General features: G+C 37.2%; 2 protein-coding genes across 2 annotated transcripts; one reads left to right on the forward strand and one right to left on the reverse strand.

The window, feature by feature from the left end:
- Nucleotides 1-11,291: 11,291 nt before the first annotated feature.
- Nucleotides 11,292-19,024, forward strand: LOC110377839 (26S proteasome non-ATPase regulatory subunit 13). The gene is made up of 9 exons (XM_064042689.1): nt 11,292-11,451; nt 11,923-12,036; nt 12,327-12,462; nt 12,904-13,052; nt 13,664-13,823; nt 15,618-15,803; nt 16,961-17,101; nt 17,753-17,914; nt 18,919-19,024. Exons 1-8 carry the CDS (start codon nt 11,333-11,335, stop codon nt 17,906-17,908), a joined length of 1,161 nt encoding a protein of 386 aa, XP_063898759.1. The 5' UTR covers nt 11,292-11,332; the 3' UTR covers nt 17,909-17,914; nt 18,919-19,024.
- LOC135119064 (uncharacterized) lies at nt 17,998-18,522 on the reverse strand. The gene has a single exon (XM_064042537.1). The coding sequence runs from the start codon at nt 18,520-18,522 to the stop codon at nt 17,998-18,000; it is 525 nt and encodes a 174-aa protein (XP_063898607.1).
- Nucleotides 19,025-23,280: the final 4,256 nt, after the last annotated feature.

Raw genomic sequence — 23,280 nt, forward strand, 5'->3', positions numbered from 1 at the left:
CTATTTTTAGCAAGTTAGAGTAAAAAGCACATCCAACTACTAGCTAGAGTTATCGGCACGGATATTGAGCCCTGACCTTCACCTGCGCAGAAGTGATTTATTGGTTTATTGCCTTATGTGTACAGTGTGCAAAGCGATCCCCACTCCTCCGCCGAGAGCTCAATATCCGTGCCGGTAACTTTACTGGAAAAAAGCATGTCAAAAACAAAGTCAAATTCATCATCTGTATAGCCTTTTCCCAACTAGGTATGTTGGTGTCGGCTTCCAGTCTAACCGGATGCAGCTGAGTACCAGTGTGCCACAAGGAGCGACTGCCCTATCTAACCTCCTCAACCCAGTTACCCGGGCAACCCGATACCCCTTGGTTAGACTGGTGTCAGACTTTCTGGCTTCTGACTACCCGTAACGACTGCCAAGGATGTTCAATGACAGCCGGGACCTACAGTTTAACGTGCCATCCGAAACACAGTCATTGGTGTCTAAGATATACTTAGAAAGTACATACAAACTTAGAAAAGTTGCATTGGTACTTGCCTGACCTGGGATCGAACCCGCGCCCTCATACTCGAGAGGTTGGTTCTTTGCCCACTAGGCCACCACGACTCTCTCTCTCAGAAAATTGCTTATACATACATCAAAATAACAAAAATGCTACTTTTTATCCCAGTACGCTACACAGTTCCTACAGGACGCGGGTAAAACCGCGTGCAAAAGCTAGCTACAAATAAAACCCACAGGAAATAGCTTCAACACAAATAAATAAGAACTACTTCGTTATCATAAAGTTCGTCACTGGTCGAGAACCATCTATTTATCTACAAACAGACAGCCAATGAGACAGAATCTATATATCTATGTTTGAATAGTAAATAGTTGAGCGATAAACTTATCTAGTTCTACTTATTTACTTAACTGGAAGGTTAAATTTAACTGGTTTTTTGTAAGTTTAAGTTAAGTTACTTATTTTTGTCTGTGCGTGTCGGATTGTCGTCCCATCGCGCGCAGAGAGTGAAGGAATAGTGAGTGCACCTGTGTCCAAGCTAATGTGCGTGCACTATAATATGTCCTGAGCAGCTGGCTGATCTCCTTATATGAGAACAGCCGCCGTGACTGACAATTGGCTAGGACACCGATTGTAAAAGTTGATGCAACAAAGTTAAGCCACAATTACCACGGTTGGAATATAGATGGGTGACCAATTGACCATCTTGTCATGACGAGTTCCTCCATGTTTCGAAAGGCACGTTAAACTGGTAGGTCCCGGCTGTCATTTGAACAACTTTGACAGTCGTTACGTGTAGTCAGAAGCCATTAAGACTGTTAACCAGTCTTACCAAGGTGTATTGAGTTGCCCGGGTAACTGGGTTGAGGAGATCAGATAGGCAGTCGATTCTTGTAAAACAGTGGTACATAAAAACATCTGGATAAACTTGTAACAGACGTATATAGGTACAGTGTTGGGCATAGGCTAGACAGAAAATGATAAGAGCATGTTTAACCACAGAATTCTTAGTAAAGTTACAAATAAATATTATTAATTCAATAATAATATTTCGCTGGCATGTTATTATCTATGTCTACTTTATTTCCGGTCGTTTTGGCTACCTATTATTATTTAGTTTAAGAGTCCCTTCACACTACATACAAAACTGTCGGTCCCATAGTTGGTCTGATTTGCTGACAGATTTTTTAAGTAATTTTGATTCCAATCAAATATTTATTTAATTGAACATCTTTGGCAGTCGTTTCAGGTAGGTAGAAGTCAGTAAGTCTGACACATCTCATCTTACCTAGTTGTATTGAGTTGCCGTGGTAACTGGGTTGAGGAGGTCAGATAGGCAGTCGTTCCTAAAAAAATATTTTATCTGCACTGATTTTAAATGAGCCTGATCAAACTATTGGCTGATTATACCTTTTTACTTAATACAATTGACATTCTACCGATACCCTAAGTTTGAAACCTATCGAAAGAATTTTCTTCGCGCGACAAAATTAGCTAGTGTGATAGCGCATTAACTCCATGTTATGTCTATGTTTATTATAAGGAAGCTAGTCGGTCTGTGAGTCACTGTGTCAACTACAAAACACATACATATACATAATATATAAAATGTACGTCTTTCCTGTTACCTCTAAAAATGGCAAGTTATGTCGCACGCTGTTGCCAGTAAGTCTGACAACTATATAGTCTACCAAGGGGTATAGTTATCGGCACAAATATTGAGCCCTGACCTTCACCTGCGCAGAAGCGATTTATTGGTTTATTGCTTTATGTGTACAGTGCGGAAAGCGATCCCCACTCTGCCGCCGAGAGCTCAATATCCGTGCGGATAACTATATTAGGTTGCTCGGGTAACTGTGTTGAGGAGGTCAGATAGGCAGTCGCTCCTTGTAGCACACTGGTACTCAGCTGCATCCGGTTAGACTGGAAGCCGACCCCAACATAGTTGGGAAGAGGCTCGGGAGATGATGATGAGCGGTTGTCAAATTACTTAACTGTTATAAAGTTAGTTACTAATTAATGCGAAACATAAAAAAATCCACACTAACTACGTAAAATTATAAAGCTGAGGAGTATGTTTATTTTCATTTGATGATTTTTAGCGTCGTTTAAAAAATGTATATTTACTTACAGGTGCATTCTCATTTAAGATATACATATTTTACTAACTTATACTTCTATTACGTTTCAGGTTGCCGCACTAAGCTACTAGGACTTCGAAATCTCCATCAAGATGGAAGAAATTTAGATTTTTACAGGTAAATAAACAATCCTTACTCATATTACTTATAAGATAATGCAAAAGTCGCTCTGTCTTTTTGTTATGGTTTCACGTAAAACTACTGAACCGATTTGAAAAATTCTTTCAGTGTTAGAAGCTACAGTATCCCCGCGTGAAACATGCTACATTTTACCCGAGTGCAGGAAATAGTTTTCCCGGGACATATATTAATTGCGAGTAACAAACAGCAAGTTAAATTATTAACTGAGTTTCTTACTTATCTCCTAAAATATATATAAACCGTTAAGATACCGTCGTACCACAAAAGTACTAGGCTCGCAGAAACTGTAGGCGGTTACAAACTAATCTCAAGTTCAGACAACTAAGTTCTAATCAATAATCATGTCTGACTTATTACTATGTACCTACATAGAATCTAATATTTTCTATGACTTGGAAATTGGCGCTTATATTCTTAGGCATTATTTTCTCTTATAAAAATACAACTTCAAAAATATGGTGCAAGTTAATAATTTTTTATTTAAAAGTCGTGGTGGCCTACTGGGTTAAGAACCAACCTCTCGAGTATGAGATTGTATTCGAAGTTTGTATGTTCTCTCTAAGTATATCTTGGACACCAATGTAAAAAGGTGAAGGAAAACATCTTGAGGAAACCTGGACTGTATGGTCTGAAATCAGCCACCCGCATTGAGCAAGCGTGGTGATTAACGCTCAATCCTTCTCCGTGTGAGAGGAAGCCTGTGCCCAGCAGTATAGCAACGATAAAAAGGCTGTAACAGTATCAGTTTTTGAGAAAACTCAGCTTTTATATTAACTTAATTCTGCCCCGGTATGGCCCTCATTTTAATTCATAATTCCTAATATTTAATTGTATTTTTCTGGCATTAATTACAAGTTTAAGCACCTTACGTCAGTTATCAGAAAGGTCATAGAATAAGTAGTTCACATAGTTCATAGTTCACAAGAAAATTATTTTAAAAACAATATAAGACATCCATTCTTGTTAAGTCACAACAAAAAATAAGGCCCATTTGAAGGAAAAATATTAATATAAAATAATAAAAATAAAATGTATATAAACTTTAATCTACCTTTATTTCATTTGTAGAAAAAGAAACGTAAAAAGCCTCCAACATTTACTACTAATCTGAACTACATCACTACTATACTCATTGCTTTTCCTACATCCTATCACAAAAGAATTAACCAAAAATCCCAATTAGCAGCAAAACTTAACCCAAAAGTACCAGGCTCGCATACTCCATAGAAGGTAACAGCATAGCAACTAGCAAGTCGATGAGCCGTCTAGACGCCCCCTCCGTCCCCCGCACCTCACCCCCCGACGTCTAGACGAGGCCTAGACACCCCCCACCTGTCGGCTATTTTGGGCTGTATTTTGACTGGCTCAAAATAAAGCCTGGATTTTTTTGAAAAGTTGATAATGGGTGTTTTATTTTTTGTTATCCGACTTCAAAAAAGGGGGTTTGTAGTTTGATCTGTGTGTACGTATATGTCGTATAAGTATGACAGGTTATAGATACATTTGATTAAAGATTTGTTCTTATAACCGACTTCAAAAAAGATGGTTGTCTGTTTGATCTGTGAATGATCATCTCGCGTTAAACTGAACTAATTTTAATGCAGTTTTATCATAGTATTTGTCAGAGCCAGGAGAAGGATTTAGGTATATTATTGTAGTCACTTTTATTTTTTGTAACAACAAAGGAAATTATTTTTTTCTGTTAACCAAAATACATTAAAAATAAGCACAGCAACCTAAAAATACCCATAACAACACAAAACTCTATAAAATTATTATCCCTAACAAAACAACTTAACTAAAGAAAAAACACCGTAACTTAAAATACATAAGTACCCACCGTAACTTGTAAGTACATTATAAAAGTGCAAAAATGCAGCACCATACAACAGGTGGTCCCTTTGCGTTAAAATTCTCAAAAAAATAATAAAAAACTTCCCACCGTGAGAAATAAGACAGATGGCCGTGCAAAATGAAAACTACGTACAAAAAAACAGGCGAATTTTTACCGAAAAAACATTGAATTAGAGTGCACACACTGCAAACTTTTAGTCGGCCGATAATTTGTTTGGGCTCGTAAATCAGTATGAAGATGAATGGTAGTACGGATGTTACAAAGATCAGGTATTTAGCCGGTATCAGACCGACTGAGAACTTTGATTGGAATCAAGATTTCTTAAAAATAAAATTGATATCTACGTATCAGGTCAACTATCCGCCGACTTTTTCGACTGCATACTAAACAGTCTAAAAACACTACTGCAGACTAAATAGTCGGCCGATAGTGGCCTTATGTATTGCAAAATCTTTATTCGAATCAAAGTTTTCACTAGTTTTCAGTCGGTCTGATACCTGATATAATAAAAAATACCTGAATATTCATCTTCATACTGATTTATGAGCCCAAAAAAACTATCGGCCGACTAAAAGTTGGCAGTGCGTACTAAAAGTAATGTTATTTGTGTTTTTTTATAGATTAGTTCCGTTTTATTTGTATAGGGATGATTTGGGAATTAACGGTAAAAGTAGGAAGCTGTTTTTTGTTCCGAAGTTATTTTTTTACTACATTTTTTTGTATTCAATTTGCGCCTTTGTTATTTTTTTATTTGTATTGTAATAAATAAAGATTGAGATTTGAAAATAGTTATTGTATTTTTTGAAGGTGGATAGGTGAACACAGACCTTCTCTTACAGAAAGTAGGTTAAATTATAGTAAACAGAACTACTACTACTATTACTACGTTTCGGAATATACATAACAAAGAAACGTATGTATATTCTATGTACTGTATACTGTTCTATGTCAACTAGTCATTATTATCAGTTGAGTGAAACAATACATTTTATTGTTTCTGTCAAACTGATTAATTTTGAGGTTTTATGTTATTAGGTATAATGGCCGTTCTTCCATGGTTTCGCTCGCGTCCCGTAGGAACTACTGCTCGTACCGGGATAAAATATAGCCTATGTTACTCGGGGAGAGTGTAGCTTACCAACAGTGAAAGAGTTTTTCAAATCGGTTCAGTAGTCTCGGAGCCTTCAGGGTAGAAACAAATAATCAAACCTTTCCTCTTTACGATATTAGTATGGATAAGGTTTATTTTCTAAAAGACGATTTTAACTTTTATCTTTATCAATTTCAGGTGCGGTGGATGCATCCCGTTAGACTGGAAGCCGACCCCAACATAGTTGAGAAAAGGCTCGAGAGATGATGATGAGGTGCAGTGAATGCATCGGTTATAATGGAATGCAAATGTCTAATTCACAATTGCGACTATTTTGGTGTTGTCGGTGTCTATGTATGGACCATCAGACAATATATCTTCTTGTTTGTCCCCTATCATATAAAAACAATAAAGGGAACTCTTGAATAATATCCTCCTAGCCGAATCGGCTACGGCGGCTGTTCTCATATGAGGAGATCAGCCAGCTGCGCAGGACATATTATAGTGCACGCACATTTGCTTGGACTGCGGTGCACGCACTATTCCTTCACTCTCTGCGCGCGATGCGACGACAAGCCGAAACCACCGGAGAGAGATCGCAAGCACGACCGACAATAAGTATTATGATGGTGCTATAATGACTACTTTGAGTAAGAAGGTTTGATAAGGTTTTCGTAAGTATACTTTATTCTTTTTGCGCGCTTACCAGTACCTAAATAGCTAGATTATTAAAAGTGCTCGTCGAACGATCATAAGGTTAAGCAACGCTTGGCGTAGTCGCTCCGTGGATAACCATCTTATCATGACGAGTTCCTCCGTGTTTCGGAACGCACGTTAAATTGGTGGGTCCCGGCTGGCATTTGAACATCTATGGCAGTCATTTAGGGTAGTCAGAAGCCAGTAAGTCTGACAAACAGTCTTATTAAGGGATATTGGGTGGTCTGGGTAACTGAGTTGAGGAGATTAGATAGATAGTTGCTCCATGTGACATGAATGTAGATGGATAGAGAGGGAGAGGGATGGATGGATCGTCTGAAAGATGACATGAATAAGAACAGTGACAGTGGAGGAATGGAAGCGTCAAACATATTTTGCAAAAACTAGATTTTGGGACCAAGCTTCAATTATATAATCATTTCAATATCACACAAGTTTTGAGCGGTGTGACCGTTGATTAAACCGACAGTTGAGTACGTAACCATTTTGTGAAACAATTTTTTTAACTTTCTCATGGGAATATCCATGTATAACTTATCTTATGAATTTAATTCCCAATTGATTATTTTCCTAGTAAGAGGTTTGAATCTACGGATAACAACCATTTTCCATGAATATATGTTTCATCTCACGAAAGCGGGTTTATCATACTTGTGTGTGTAAATTTTAATGTATAACCATGCACATTGTGTACCTATGTATGCGGGCGCTCACGCACAATAGTGGCACAGTTTTAATATGTATATGTAGTAGTGGTCGAGTCACTAACACATACAAAGACAATGTGCAGATGTGCATGTACATTTACACACACAAGTAGAACTAAGCTTACTGAGTGTTCGATTAAAAATCTCCTTTTTATTTTTACTTTTGTACGTATAGGGTAACGCAAAAGTTATATTATTAAATAAAGTCTAGTGACCAGTCTCAACTTTTGCGCTATCCTGAATTTAGTATCATTTAATTCGAGCACTTTATTTTCCTATTTTACAACGCTTTCACACCAGCCGTATTATCGTCCTGTTTTTTTACGCGCGACACTTTCTGAGCGACCGAAACCCGTCTGTGTTTGAACTGGTAGTTGGCAATTGTTTACCGTAGGTACGATTAAAAACGCTGGTGTGAAATCGTTGTTATATTTTTTTGTACTTTTCTGTTACTTATATGGAGTGCACATGACTAGTTTTTATTTATTATTTCACTTAATTTCCCGGGGTGCTCATTCATGACTTTTCTTGCACATACAACTTAACCTACTACATATATTTTACTTAGACGAAATGCACCAAGTGTACTTCTATAAGAGCCTAGCAAATCTTGGTTTCACCCTCATCCCAAGGGAACTATTAGAATATAAAATATAGCCCTTGACAATTTTGAAAAAATGTGGATTTATTAAAAGAATTTTCAAAATCGTTTCAATAGATCCGTAGATTACTTCCTTACAAAATAAAATAAAACACTATTGTCACATAACTGCCACTCCGAAGTCAGTAATTTATTAATTGCACGGTCGCTATTAGTTAACTTCATAGCGCGGCAAAGTTAGCTACTTGATATCTGCACCTACATAAAAACTTTTTACTCCCCTAACCATAGTTATGTGTGCTCTATCTTTTTGTGTTTTTTTTTTGTACTTTTAGCTCTATGGCCCCCTCAACTGGAACCCGTAGATCCGAACTTGTGCGTCTTTGCGTTGGGGAGACGCAACTGCGCGACTTTTTTGTCGCATGCTGACGCGACTTTTTATCGTCCGTTTCGAGTTAGTCGTATTTACGACTCTGTTCAACTTTTCAATGATGGAATGGTGAAAATTGACCATTATTTCTGTGTTTTTTTTTTCATTTTATTGTGAAAAATTATGTATTTTTTCGGGTTTTTAAATAACATGCAATATTTTGTATACAAGTTCCGAAAAACATCTTGAAGTTATCGATGTTTTTGACGACTATTAGTCGCAGTTCTGTAGTGCGACACAAAAAGTCGTGAGTGTGTGCGTCCCCCACACAAGTTTGGTGATACGTGGGCGCAGTTTTGGCGGGATTTCGTCGCTCTCCGCCATTTTGATTTTCTTCATTTTTTTTCTCTTTTTATTTTGTAGTTTTATTTTCTATTTGAAATTAAAATAGAAAGACATTACATTGCAATCGTAATAATTCACTTTTTAATGCTTTTAATGCGGTCAATATATTTTTGAGTTTACAAAAAGTCATTTTGGATAATGTCATTTCTATTTTCATTTTGAATAACATAGAAAATAGTTGGTATGTTTTTAAAATTCCTTGCACTTTACATTTTTTTTATTCTTGTACACTTTTTCGATAATGAATAACAGGGATGAAACGAATATTTCTGCGAAATACCTACATAAGTGGGAAATATTTTATTTGTGATAAGTACCTAAATGAAAAAATCCCGTGAGAAGTACTTCCTGCACCCAAGTAAAAAGTATTAACATGGCTTTTCTCAGGCTTTAAACTCTGTCTAATGTGTACCAAACATATAAATCAGTTCAGTAGTTTCCACCGTCAAAAGATATTCGCTTCATCTCGATCAAATAATTTTTAGATAGCTGCAAATTAGCACATTTCTATTATTTAAGTAGTTAATTCCTTGTTATTAGAGTTATTTCCTTTACGTACCCACGTAGCCGTATGTTAGATGCACTTGTCATCTTTTCTGGTATTTTTTTATGTACTTTAAACTTATATAATTAAGAATGCAAGTTTCCTTAGTTTTTAAAATGTTATGCCTGTCTAGTCGATATTAGCTATATTTTATTTTACTTTAATATTTTCATTTTAGTGCTATATACTGTTGTGTGTATGTGTATGTACCTATGTCCAATCGTAGACTTTAAGTATAATTATGTTTGTAAAACTTTAAATTAAGATTTATTTAATGTTTTAGTATGCATTACAATAGATCAAGTATTTTTTTACTTCTACGTATGTTAATGTATGTATCCTTCTTTTAAATAAATAGTCGCATTTTATAAGGGCGTAAATACGAATGTTTGTATGTCTAGATGCATGAGTAATTAAAATATACTGAATTATTTATTTTAAGCCTCTTCATCTCAGATTTTATTTTAATAGTTAATTTAGCAATGTATATTCCTGCATGCATGTTTGTTTTTCAATTGGTGTTCTTACTTTACTAGACATTGTAACTACCTATATTTGTAATTAAAGTATTTACAAGAAGAAGGTTTCACTTCTACGTAGTTATTAAGTTTATTATTCTATGTTAATTAATCTTATAGTAAGACATATAAGTAAATGTTACGGAAGAGTATAAATCAATTTATTGTAAGTAATAGTCTATTCTTCTTCTATTGCATCAACGTGTTATATTTTTTTAAGACAGAACGAAAGATTCTACTGCTTATAATATTTTTTTAGTTTTAAGATTTTTTCCCCCCAACGTCACTCTAGGTACACCACTCCACGCAAGTTTGGCAACAAGAAAAACGCGCCATAGACTGGTTGAGGTAGTAGGTTGTATAGTACTGAATTACAACTTATGGGAGAGACTGTACGGCCTACTAACTTTCCTGGTCTATGGGCTATACTTCGAAAATGGCGGGAACTTGGAAGAAATGACAACGTCACTGTCACATGAAATTTTAATTTTAAGTAGATTTTATAAAAACTGTTGTGTAAATAACTTGTTATTATGATAAATAAGAATAGATAGATATATAGAATTGATGTGATGTGCAAGAAAATAATAAGTTAAAATATGTAGGTAAGTATGTACCTATGTATTCAACTTTTAGTGGGTACCTAGTACCTACCTATTAAAATTATGACACAAATATTTCACTCAAACGTTCCTTAAGCTTATAGGTCTTAGTTAAGTCTTTCTTTCGCAATTAGGTATAATAAATTATTTTATTTCATAACAATATTTTTTTTCCAAGACTATATAAACATATGTTTAAAATAACATAATTTAACTTTAAGTACCTCGACTCCTATATTCTGTGTGTGATAGTGATAATTTAACAATTTGTCGGGTGGGTCCCTACAGGATTTTTTTAAATTGCATTTCTTTTATTTGCGTGTCTACGTATGAAATTAAAAGATCCCCCATGTACAAAGTTTTCAGTGCTTGTGCGTCTTCAATAATATAAATAATTGATATTTTAATCACAACACCTTGTTTAATTTCTTCCCTTAGGCACCCCGAATTACTCTTACGGTCTTCTTGCTACAGTATAAAAAATCCTTTAAATCTTATATTCCAATAAGAAATTCAAGTAAATAGCTAGCATTGAGTTTGCTACAAACAAACACAAAAAGATGCTTTACTTTTATAGAGGTAGATTTTTAAGCACTGAATCGAAATTCTGCCTTAAAACTTTTCGAGGATTAGAGATTTGAGAATATACCTACTTACTACAATTTTAAAGTGATTGAAACGCCCCGTTCTTGTTCAGTATTTAACAGTCATTTTGAACTGAAGTCGGACCTGCTTGAGGCATTATTCCATCATTGAGTAACATAAATCAATTAAAATGAAATTAATAAGTTGAATATGTCACAGATTTCACAAAGTGGAAAAGTATTAATCGCAAGTTTCTACAATAGCTGCAGGCATTAAAAACTTGTGAGGTCACAAAAGCCGTGTGTAAAAATACAGTTTTAAAAAGTACAACGCCCTGTCCAGTCTAGACTGAATTCTGCAAATTAAATGCAAGTGCGACATCTATTGGCGAGAGGATAAAACAAAGTTACGTCTACTCCCTACTAGATGGCAGCACATAAACCTAACTTCGGTAAGGCTGAATGACAAATACCTTTGCTTCATAAAAAAATACAGCAACTTAGCGGCCCGCAATTCGCATCTAACTTCATATCATTACAAGTAATTCTGACAACATGGCGACTGGTGTGAAATTTTATAACGTTGAAGTAAACGATTTTATTGCCAGAAAACAGACAACTCATCCAGAATTGTCTGCAGATTGGCTTAAACTAGAAGAGCTGTACAACAAAAAGTGAGTATTACGGTTCCTTATTGATATTTCGTGTAATAACAAAGTTGAAAAGTCACCGAGTCATCGTCCCCTAAATTCAAAGAAAGGAAGTTGTTTTGTACAAAACTTTTGTTTTTACGCCTCTTGGAAGCCCTTTAACTATCTCCGGAGGTGTAAGAGCACACAGTTAAAAAGTATATAAAACCATAACCACTAAAATCATGGTTATTGACAAGAACCGCGGTATTTTGTGCCGATTCTCACATCAGCCTTCTTTTATAATTGATAACTTTACATAAACTTGGCTAATTCGTACTCAGCATAACACAGGAAACTTTTCCTCACATTTTAGGCTAGAATTTCCCAAAATTCTAACTTAATATTGCGTTATGCACAGATTTGATAACCTGTGTTGTCAAGCAACTAATACTACCTTTCTGTCAATGATGTTCATGTATGATAAATAATATGATTATGTTTCTATTCTTACAGACTATGGCACCAACTGACGTTGAAGATCCAGGAGTTGGTGGAGAAGCCCAGCATGCAGGAGGCCGACCACCTCATCACTCTATATACCAACTTTGTCAGCTTCTTTGAAAACAAGTGAGTTTGCAGACTTTGAAATTATGTTATCGTGTATGTATCAAAGATTTTCAGTACAAGTATGGGTGCATTTAGTTAATGATCCGAGCCGGTAAGAATTATCAACTCGAAATGGTATTTTAACTGTATGCCAACATCTGACTGTAATCATAACAGAGTAAATAGCTAGTAAATAGACTTTCAGTCTTACCAACTGGTTTACATAAAAACTAACTAACTTTTAATCTTCACTTTTAACTAACCAAGCCTATAGAAAAATCTTGTATTCTCAATCTAATATTGTGTTCCAGAATAAACCCGCTCTCCCTGGTGGAGATCATAGCTCACGTGATCAAGCAGTACACCAACAAGAAGGAAGCCATCGCCTTCCTCGAGAAGATCGAGACCAAAGTCAAGGCTAACGATGAGGCACTCGCACTTTGTAAGGTAATGTTGTAGTTATTAGTTTATTTTACACAAAACCAGCAGAATTAATATAAAATGAAAGGAAGGGTGTTATTTTAGAACTGCTATAACATATTTGAGTCTATTCGCATTTTACTGACTTTTTGGTAATTGAACCACTTTGCTAGGAAATAGATATACTCAAAAAATATGTCTACTATTAATTGTGTAAACTATTATAAAATAATTTTAACACACTATAAAGTATTTAACTTTTGTATTTTGTAATAGCTTCACCGGCAGTTTTACCCGAACCCTGTAGGAACTAATCTGCACACCTGGATAAATAGTAGCCTATGTGTTTCCTCTTTCCTCTATAAATAGCCTACCCAATACTGAAACAATCTTCTCTGAGATTAGCATACAACAAACTCTTGATATTCATAATATTGTAGTCGTAACATACTCTTACATTTATCACAGGTACTCCAAGGTCAGATCTACCTAGAAGACCTGAATGACCTGGATGCCACGGAGAAGATCATCGAAGAGTTGGAGGGCAGCCTGGAGGACGCCGACGGAGTCACACCCGTGCACGGACGGTTTTATAAACTCGCTTCTGAGTACTACAGGTATGTTATACTTTAATATTTTAGTAAATGCTTTATGATGTCATTACTTACTAGAATACTTTTGTTTTTCCTTCTTTTTACCTGCTTTGTGAGAGACTATTTGCATTTGGATAAAAAGCTTATATACTATGCTATGCTATATTACTGCCAAGTTTCATTAAAATCTATTCAGCCTTTTGTGTGAGGAAGTATCCAGTATATTTGTTGAATAAGTTTTCTTCAGGTTTTGAAAATAAATATTGAAAAGTAATTTCCCTAGAGCACTCACGAATGACTTTTATCGCATTTTCGTATTATACATATGTATATTTGAAAAAAAAACTGATGGAAATAAAAATAGATACAGAGTTACTATTAATTGCTACCCTCGTGGTTTTTACAATAATTATTGCTAAAGGTGATAGCGATAGATCGTTTTCACTATTTCGAAAAACCCTGGTGCACACAATATCTTTACTCTGTTTAATTTATTAGTTTAACTATAACAGTATAATTTTATTATAAATATTATGTACGCCATAATATGGCAGAATATGTTGGAACCAGAAGTACCATCTATTCTGACAAATAAATATATTTAAATTAATATATAATACCTCTACTCCCCGCAGAGTCCGCGGCCCCCTGGCCCGCTACTACCGCGCAGCACTCCGCTACGTGGGGTGCGCGGGCGGCGGCTCCGCGCTCAGCCCCGCCGAGCGCCGCGACACCGCGCTGCGACTCGCTCTAGCGGCTGTGCTCGCGCCTAATGTGTATGAGCTGGGGGAACTGGTGGGTACCAAATAAAGTCCATTTCACGAAACAGGTCCCGCGGAAAATTTGTGTACGTATTTACTGAGCTATCGCATCGACAATAGCACTGCGTCTGCGGGAATTCTTTCGTGAGGTGGACTTTACAATTGAATCCGTTTGTCTCATGTAAGGAGAACAGCCAGCTGCGCAGGACATATAATAGTGCACAAGCATTTTTGCGCAGACACAGGTGCACTCACCATCTCGTAGCTCGATGAGACGACAATCTGACACCACTAGAGAGAGATTAGGCGCAAGACCGACATTAACGTGTTCTCCGATGCACGGGTGTATTAATCACCAACTTCCAGGCTCCGAGCTGCTTTGTGAAAGTTTCTAAAACCTAAACGATTTCGGCCTGATCCGGGAATCGACCCCGAGTCTTTATGCTCAGCAGCGGCGCTTGCGACAGCTAGACTAACGAGGCAGTTAAGAGAGAGGTGTACGATAAAAGGTGAAGGAAAACATCTTGAAGAAACCTGGACTATATAGTCTGAAATCAGCAACCCGCATTGACGTCAAAAATCATCAAATGACCCCTCCCGAGTTATTCCCAATTTGTCATTAGTACCGATTGGTCACCAACTATTTTTTCCATACATCAAATCCCAATTGGTCATTCGAGCAAAATAATGTCGGGACACCTTTTTCACACACAGTTGGTTAGCCCCATGGTAAGTTATTAATTAACTTGTGTTATGGGTGCTAACACAACTGATAAACTACATATACATATTTATAAATACATATTGTAACACCCAGACCACGGCCAACAAGCATGCTCATCACACAAATGTCGGTCCGAGCCGGGAATCGAACCCGGGACCTCAGGTTCGGCAGTCCGGCATGGTGACCATTGCGCCATCGAGGTCGTCAAAATAAATAATTTAATATTTAAATTTTGAGTTCCGATTCGTCACCCGCATAAAATTTCACGTACCGTCAGAAATAAAAGTGCTAGAAGAAATTTTAAATGAAAAACTTCGATGTAGGTAAAGGTATAGCTCTCATATAAATATAATAAAATTTACATTAAAATACAGGTGCAGACAACATGGGCATTTTATAAACCCGATAATGTGACTCGATACTTTTTGTGCCGGTAATAAAAGTACCAGGGGCCCATAACTAGCAAAGAGATTGTATACATAAAAATTATGAATGATGGTGTAAATTGGTATGTTTATCTACAATAAGGAAAAAAACTTAAAATCCTGACACTCTTGACTGCTATACTCTTGTAAGTTATGCGGTCCTAGTACACGGTGGGCAGTTCCATGGACACTCGTTGATTGGTATATTACTCATCTGATTTATGCGATCCTGGTATTTTGGTTTTGGCCGTGCGGTGTGTGACGTCGTTGAAATCGCGATTTTATTAATAGCGTCTTGCCATGTTCGGAAAAAACATAACCAAAATAAAAAAAAAAACATATTACAATATTGTAAAGCTTATCTTGTTGACAGTACTTTTTACAAAATAAAGTGCGGATGACCAATTGGGACTAAGTAAAATAAAATATTTTATTGAATGACCAACTGGGACACGTTTTTTATGGATGCCAAATCACTAAAATGACGAATCGGGCATAACTCCCCTCCCGCTGTGGGTTAGCAGCGGTGAGGGAGTGTCAGACTCTTACTGACTAAAAACCGTCGTGTTCCGTCGTAGGCCTTTTATGTACCAGGGCCGCGGTAACTCCTTCGAACAACTCGCAGCCACCGATAATCGGCCTTGGATGGACGTATTACTATTATACCACTCTCCGGCAGCTGGCACACCCGATCCTGCAGTCTGTAGCGGGCACGAGCGATGCCTGGGCGCTGGAGCTGGTCCGAGCGGCGGCTTGCGGGGACGTGGCGCAGTTCGAGAGGGTTAGGGCTTCGGCCCCGCATCCAGACCTGGCCAATCCGAAGCCGCATTTGAGGCAGAAGATTGCTATATTGTGTTTGATGGAGGTTAGTTCAAATTTTTTTCATAATTTTGGTCATAGTTTTTGTATATTCGTAACACTTAAATCTGTTCTAAAAGATATATGAATATTACAATAATTTTCCTGCAGACATATTTGGATAATTTGTCGCAAAAATCTATGTTTATTTATACTAGTTGATTCTTGCGGTTTCCCAAAAAACTGTTTCCCAAAGTGAAAGTATTTTTCAAATTGGTTCAGTAGTTCCGGAGCCTTGAGGAACAGATTACTATAATAGTTACTGCTTCGGGGTTAAACAAACGAAAAATGTTTCCTCTCCTATACTAATACAAATAAAGAGGAACAATTTTTTGGTTTCATTGTACTCCCTAAAGATGAAACTACTAATAATTCTGTTCCACATCGCGTTTTTTAACGTAGAAATATTGACTATTTTTAAATGTTTTATATTTTTATTTGTATTTATTATTTTAAAATGTAATTTATATGTGTCGGCGTCAGGATCCGACATCGTTAAATAAAACAAAGAGGTCTTCACACAATCACTTGGTTTATTCCAATTAACACAATATTAGTCACTGCAATTAATTTTAAATAAATAAAATATCACGCGGGAGGTGTGCACTCCGCAACGGTCGGTGAACGAATGCCCCGAGTCTTTTTTTTGGTATGGCATCTCGCAGTTCAGCCTAGGAGGCCGTGTACTGCTTAACCGGACCGCCCCGAGTCGTGCGTGCACTGCCTTATATAGGCTTCACCGCTGACTCATCGACGGTGGCGCCGTCATATGTATAAAAATGAAAAAACATATTTTTAATTATTCTGTTTACTTAACCATGTACAGTAAATGTTTTTATGTCAGAAAATGTTTACAAACATTTTCTAACGGCAATATGGGAGCACTTTTGGGTAGCAACATTATCTGCACTGAACATTGGCTACTTTTCAATTTTATTCTTGTCTGTCCTTAGATTTTATTGCATATAAAGTGTCCTGTAACACAGGTCTCACCTAGCACAGGAGCCAGGGCTTCCTTTGTAATTGTATTTTATTTTTTTTATGCCAATAAAACATTTTTTTTTTTTTTTTTTCAATTCAATTCTTTATTTGCGTTCCATATGTAATACAGGTGGTATTTTTATAAAGTTTAAACAATATATTATAACCTATTATCTCCCACAGATGGCATTCAGCCGCACATCAGCGGCTCGCAAGCTGACGTTCGCGGAGATCGCGCGCGAGGCCCGCGTGCCGCACGACGACGTCGAGCTGCTCGTCATGAAGGCCTTAGCCGAGAACCTCATACGAGGACATATTGATCAGGTATGAGACAAATGATGATGAATGTGTATTTATTATGCGCAGATATCGACATTGGAAATTGTAGTTATATATTTCACAAAAAATGTCACATTAATAATAAGTTGTTGAGTATCCAATAAATAAATAAATAAAACAGGAAAACCAAAACATTGCTCTGTTGAAAAATTTTCTTATAATGGAACAAATAAATTTCTGCTCAATTTATAATTGACCCGATGCCAGCAAAACTGTGTTAATCAATTAATATAAACACATCTTAATTATACCTTTATGAATTTCCCCTGTTTACTTCTCTTTAATATACTCCTTTACCCTTTACATTTTCCTTTACTAATATACATATTCCTTGTATATACTCTAATTTGTACTCTTGTGTGAGTAGGTAGGTACTTTTAATATGTATTCCATATTTACTCCCCCAATATACAATAGTTACTACTAAAAACTTCCCATACTATTGAATATACTATTGAATAGTATATAACGGCGTATGGGAAGTTTGTTGCACCACTTCTTCCCAGCAAAACTACATAAGCAGTGGTGAAGGGTGGGCGTTTTGGGGGCTGTCTTTTGTAAATTAGACCTTCTAAAAGTGCTGTTTTTTAGAAGTTTCAGCTAAGTTTGAATAAAGAACTTTTTATGTTATCGCAGGTGAACAGCACAGCGCACATCGGCTGGGTGCGGCCGCGAGCGCTGGGCCGGCCCGGAGCCGCCGCCCTCGCGCGCCGCCTCGACGCCTGGTGCTCCGCCGTCCGCGCCGCCACCGACCTGCTCGCCGGCGCCGCGCCAGACCTGCTCACCGCCTAGTGCCGGGTATGTCACACCCCGCCCCGCGCCGCCACCGACCTGCTCGCCGGCGCCGCGCCAGACCTGCTCACCGCCTAGTGCCGGGTATGTCACACCGCCCGCGCCGCCACCGACCTGCTCGCCGGCGCCGCGCCAGACCTGCTCACCGCCTGGTGCCGGTATGTCACACCCGCCCGCGCCGCCACCGACCTGCTCGCCGGCGCCGCGCCAGACCTGCTCACCGCCTGGTGCCGGTATGTCACACCCGCCCGCGCCGCCACCGACCTGCTCGCCGGCGCCGCGCCAGACCTGCTCACCGCCTGGTGCCGGTATGTCACACCGCCCGCGCCGCCACCGACCTGCTCGCCGGCGCCGCGCCAGACCTGCTCACCGCCTAGTGCCGGTATGTCACACCCGCCCGCGCCGCCACCGACCTGCTCGCCGGCGCCGCGCCAGACCTGCTCACCGCCTAGTGCCGGGTATGTCACACCCCGCCCCGCGCCGCCACCGACCTGCTCGCCGGCGCCGCGCCAGACCTGCTCACCGCCTAGTGCCGGGTATGTCACACCCCGCCCCGCGCCGCCACCGACCTGCTCACCGCCTAGTGCCGGGTATGTCACACCCCGGCAGGCCATTATTATAGTGCACGCACATTTGCTTGGACTGCGGTGCACTCACTATTCCTTCACTCTCATAGCGCGATGGGACGATAAGCCGACACCACCGGAGAGAGATCACATGTTGGATATGGGTGCAGGTGAGACAAAGAAAAGACGTGTATCCATGACGACTGTTATATTTCGAATGATAGAATATACGATTGAAGTGAACATTGAATGATTGAATGTTGGACGAATGATTGAAGTAGGTATAAACTTGGATATTTGTAAAGGAGGAAATACGTACATGATGCGTATATTCCAACATCACAATTCGCAACTGGAAGAATCCTTTTTAAGTCGGTAAAGAATAATTATCGGTTTTATGGTAAATTTGTATGATCAAAAGTAATATTAGATTTTTTGTTTCAGGCACCGGGCTGCAGGGGGTGAAGTAGAGTTAATTATATGGAATGTTGAAATCTTACTTCCGAATACCTTATTTACTTATATCTAATATTAAAAATTTATTGTAATATTTACTTGGTTTTATTTTTACACTGGCTGTTCCACGCGGTTTCACCTAAGCATGGGAGCTACTGCCCGTACCGCGTTAAAATATAGCCTATTTCGACGCCTCCCACGCAAAACGTCGAAACGTTTGTGTTATGCGACTTTATGCGCTGTAATCATACTTGTACTGTGGCCAGTTACGACTTTATACTACTCAATAATTTAATTTACGTCGTTATTCGTGTTGTTTAAATCAAGTTTATGAACGCATACAGTCGTAACAAGATACGACCTTTTTCAATCAAGTATAGGGTCGTAAATTAACTACAATTCTTTATAATATCCAGCACCTGGGAATAAATTATTTAATAAAATTGTTAATTGACAGCATAATGCAAAAATCTCTGTTGAAAATCTTTCAGAATAAATTTTATCATCACCGTATACAAAAAACGCTCTCCTGTAAAAACGTTTTTTTAGCCTTACGACCTTATGCGTAGGAGGCATCGCTTTTACTCGGGAAGAGTGTAGCTTTCCAATAGTCAAATCATTTTTCATATCGGTTCAGTAGTTTCGGAGCCTTTAAGGTACAAACAAACACAGAAAAATGTTCCCTCTATATTATATTAGGTAGTGACTGCCTCGTTGGTTTAGTGGTCGGGTTCGATTCCCGGGTCGGGCCGAAATCGCTTTGTGGGTTTTCTAAAAAACTTTCACAAAGCAGCCCGTAGTCTGGAAGTTGGTGATTGATTCACCCGTGCATCGGAAAGACCGTATTGAAAAAAATCTTTTCGGTTGTGTCGGAATACTAAAATTCTAAAGATAGTGTGACCAGGGATAAAAATAAATAAAACGACAGCATAATATGTAAACATAATAGTTTTTTAGCTTACGTTAGGGTAAGGCATCGAAGGTAGGACGCGACAATTTGTACCAACGTACCACTGTTGCTCTGTTGCTGTACCAAATTGGAGAAATACCACAAAATATGCAGACTAGAGTATTTTACACTGTTGAATTATAAAAACTTGGGCTTAAATACACCATGGTATCACATTATTTTGTAGGCAATTAGATGTAATTTTCATTGGCTGTAAAAATGGTTTAATTTGTAATATCTCTCTAATTTATACATTATTTTGTTATAGTTGTCAATAATTTTATGTGCTGTTAACAAAAGCATACTTATTTATTAGCGCCAGGAAATTGTTTTTAATTTATTAATTTCATATACATTACTAGTCAAAAGAATATTAATTTTATAATTTCAAAAGCGTTATTTTATATGAAGATTATTTTATACGTTATTTCAGTGTGAACAGCACATAAAATTACTGCAATTCTCACAAATAATGATTTTTGTAATAAAATATGTATTGATATGTAATTAATTATTGTTTCTCGTGTTTTTATAATAATAACTAGAACTAAGACGTGTGGTGATTGCAAAAATACAAGAATTATTCTCATATTGACGAATTTACATTACACAATCTCATATAAGGAGATCAGCCAGCTGCGCAGGACATATTATAGTGCACGCACACTTGCTTGGACTGCGGTGCACTCACTATTCCTTCACTCTCATAGCGCGATGGGACGACAATCCGACACTTACTTACACATATTTTCTTTATTAGTATAATTGAAATTCGTCAACATCGAACAGTGATTTAATGCAAAAATAGTTGCAGATCTAAATTACTAACATTAACTATAAGAATAACATTTATATTTAGGTTTTAACAAGTTATATTTTTATACAAAACTTTTTTCATGATTTCAATGTAAAAAGCAAAATACTGATAACTAAAGAAATAAAGACAAATATACCTAGATTTCTTGATTTTGTAAATATTTTGAAAAATGATTAAGATTATATTACTTTTCTAAAATTCATTTAAAGTAGGAAATATAATAAATCATGTTTTTTTTTTATATAAAAATACAACTTATTACAACCAGCTAGCTAACATACGTGTCATATATTTACAAATTCACTAATTAGTCAAAATATTTAACTTCCATAATTAAGATTTAAGCCGATAGTTTCAATGTTTTTGTTTTATTATTATTTAAACTTACATACATCTTATTAAGCCCAAGTTTTTTCTCAAAACATCTGTTGATTTTGAAAATTAAACGTGACAATTCATAGTGAACAGTTGTTTTAAGAAAACTGAATTTTATATTCTCGGCGAAACTTTCATAGATCAATGGTAGTATGGCCAATAAAATGTATGAAAATTTAAACAAATTGATAACATATTTATGTGATGACTGGCGAATAAACCGTTTGTGTGTCATACAATACATATAAAAAAATCTGAATTGAAATTCTGCTCTGATCTTGAAGTTCCAGCTTCGATCAGCCAATATCTGATTATTGTGTTATTTTTACAATTTTTGAGGGAACACTTCGGCATTTTTAACGACTGCTTGCGTACGCGATCGACGCGAGACTATTTGAAATGAGCGCACAATTTTGAATGAGCGCAACATTCAATTTTTGAGACGTTGAGTGTCCATCTTGGATTTTTTTGAATATCAATGTGTTCTAACGAATTTCTTGTACCTTTTGTAGAAGCCCAAAGTTTAGATAGATTATGCTTTATTGTACACCAAGAAAAAAGAACACTTTAAATACATAGGTAGTTTAAACACTAAATACATAGGTATGTAGGTACCTATATGGGAAATAAAATATTGTATGTATGACACACAAACGGACAGTCGTGTATTTATATATATGTAGTAAAGCGCTATTTGGTCGGAGTGAATACGTACTAATACTACGGAGGTAGAACATTCATCTTCCATACATACGGAGTTCTCAAGTATCGACTTCGACGATTTACGAATAAATTCTATAGATGTCGCGGTATTCGGCCCAAAATAAGATAATTATAATTATTATTTATTTGCATTACATCAATTATATGTCAAATAACTATATAATATAAGAAGCGGACAATTTTCTTGTTAAAACAATGACCTATATTAGTAAAATATTTAACAGTTATATAAGTAAGCCAACGTACTTGAAGTAATCAATTTAAGAACTGAAAATCACATTTATAGTAAGTTTTGTGCAAAAAGCTCTTGAATGATCTTGTATGAATATTATTTCTTGAAGATCCTGACTAACATTGTTGGGAAATGGCTAGAAAGAGATGATTATATATCATTTATTAACTTTCAGCGAGATAATATCATATTTTCTCAATCTAATTCCCAACAAATATAAATTTTGGACCCAAAGCCGATCATAGAATATTCTTTATCGCCGAAAGTCGATACTTAACAAACTCCTATACAATATACATACACTTATTATTACTTAAGTACTAACTTGAAAGTTATGATACACAGATATAGGCAAGCTTATTAACTTATGCCCGTTTTCACCAACGAATACCTAAATTTAGGGAGCATTTACGGAACACTTAATAAGAATTTCATTTTCACCAAAGCCTAGGTGTCAAATTATAACCTTAAAATTTGACTTCAACTTGGGGGCCCGATTGATGCCTGCTTAAACAACCCCTATCATTATCATTACAGAATACAAACATATTTTGAACCGTGGATAGTGAAATGTACCTTTATATGTTATGTAACACCAAAAATACCATGTCTAAAGCAAAAAAAAAAAAATGAAACGTAAACTTTTAGAAAGTTTAGAAGATGTGGAGGTTGTGGATATGTAAAATAATAATCATTAGAAGACCACGTACCTATCTTACGTGAAAGAGCAGATGACTGAGAAATAAGTACGATGATCATGACTTTTTTATAAGACTAGCCGTTTTCCCGCGGTTTCACCCGCGTCCCGTGGGAGCTACTGCCCGCACCGGGATAAAATATAGCCTATGTTACTCGCAGATAATATAGCTTTCTAATGGTGAAAGAATATTTAAAATCGGTCCAGTAGTTTTTGAGTTTATCCATTACAACTAAACAAACAAACATTTTCCGGGACATCTATAGGCCTATTCAGACCTAAGCGGTATTCGCTACCGTCTACGGCAGAGAAAACCCTGTGGGTATGCGGTAATATGACTGTTCAGACCTAAGCGGTATTCGCTACCAACTGCGACTGAGAAAACCCAGTGGGTATGCGATAATATTACTGTTGATGTTCGGGACGTATGCCGCTGCTGCCGCGCGGTATGTACTTCTACCCACAGCGGCAGTGAATATCGCTCAGGTCGCTCTAGCCGCGGTAGGTATAGTTATTGGCACGGATATTGACCCCTGACCTTAACCTGCGCAGAAGCC

The sequence above is a fragment of the Helicoverpa armigera genome, chromosome 29 (genome assembly GCF_030705265.1).
Source record: "Helicoverpa armigera isolate CAAS_96S chromosome 29, ASM3070526v1, whole genome shotgun sequence".
Classification (NCBI taxonomy): Eukaryota; Metazoa; Arthropoda; class Insecta; order Lepidoptera; family Noctuidae; genus Helicoverpa; species Helicoverpa armigera.

Excerpts from the sequence above, each read along its gene's own strand:
- LOC110377839 (XM_064042689.1), top strand. The coding sequence starts at position 11,333 with ATGGCGACTGGTGTGAAATTTTATAACGTTGAAGTAAACGATTTTATT. Across the intron at positions 11,452-11,922 it reads GAAGAGCTGTACAACAAAAA|ACTATGGCACCAACTGACGT; the intron begins GTGAGTATTACG and ends CTATTCTTACAG. Across the intron at positions 12,463-12,903 it reads AGGCACTCGCACTTTGTAAG|GTACTCCAAGGTCAGATCTA; the intron begins GTAATGTTGTAG and ends CATTTATCACAG.
- LOC135119064 (XM_064042537.1), bottom strand. The coding sequence starts at position 18,522 with ATGGCCTGCCGGGGTGTGACATACCCGGCACTAGGCGGTGAGCAGGTC.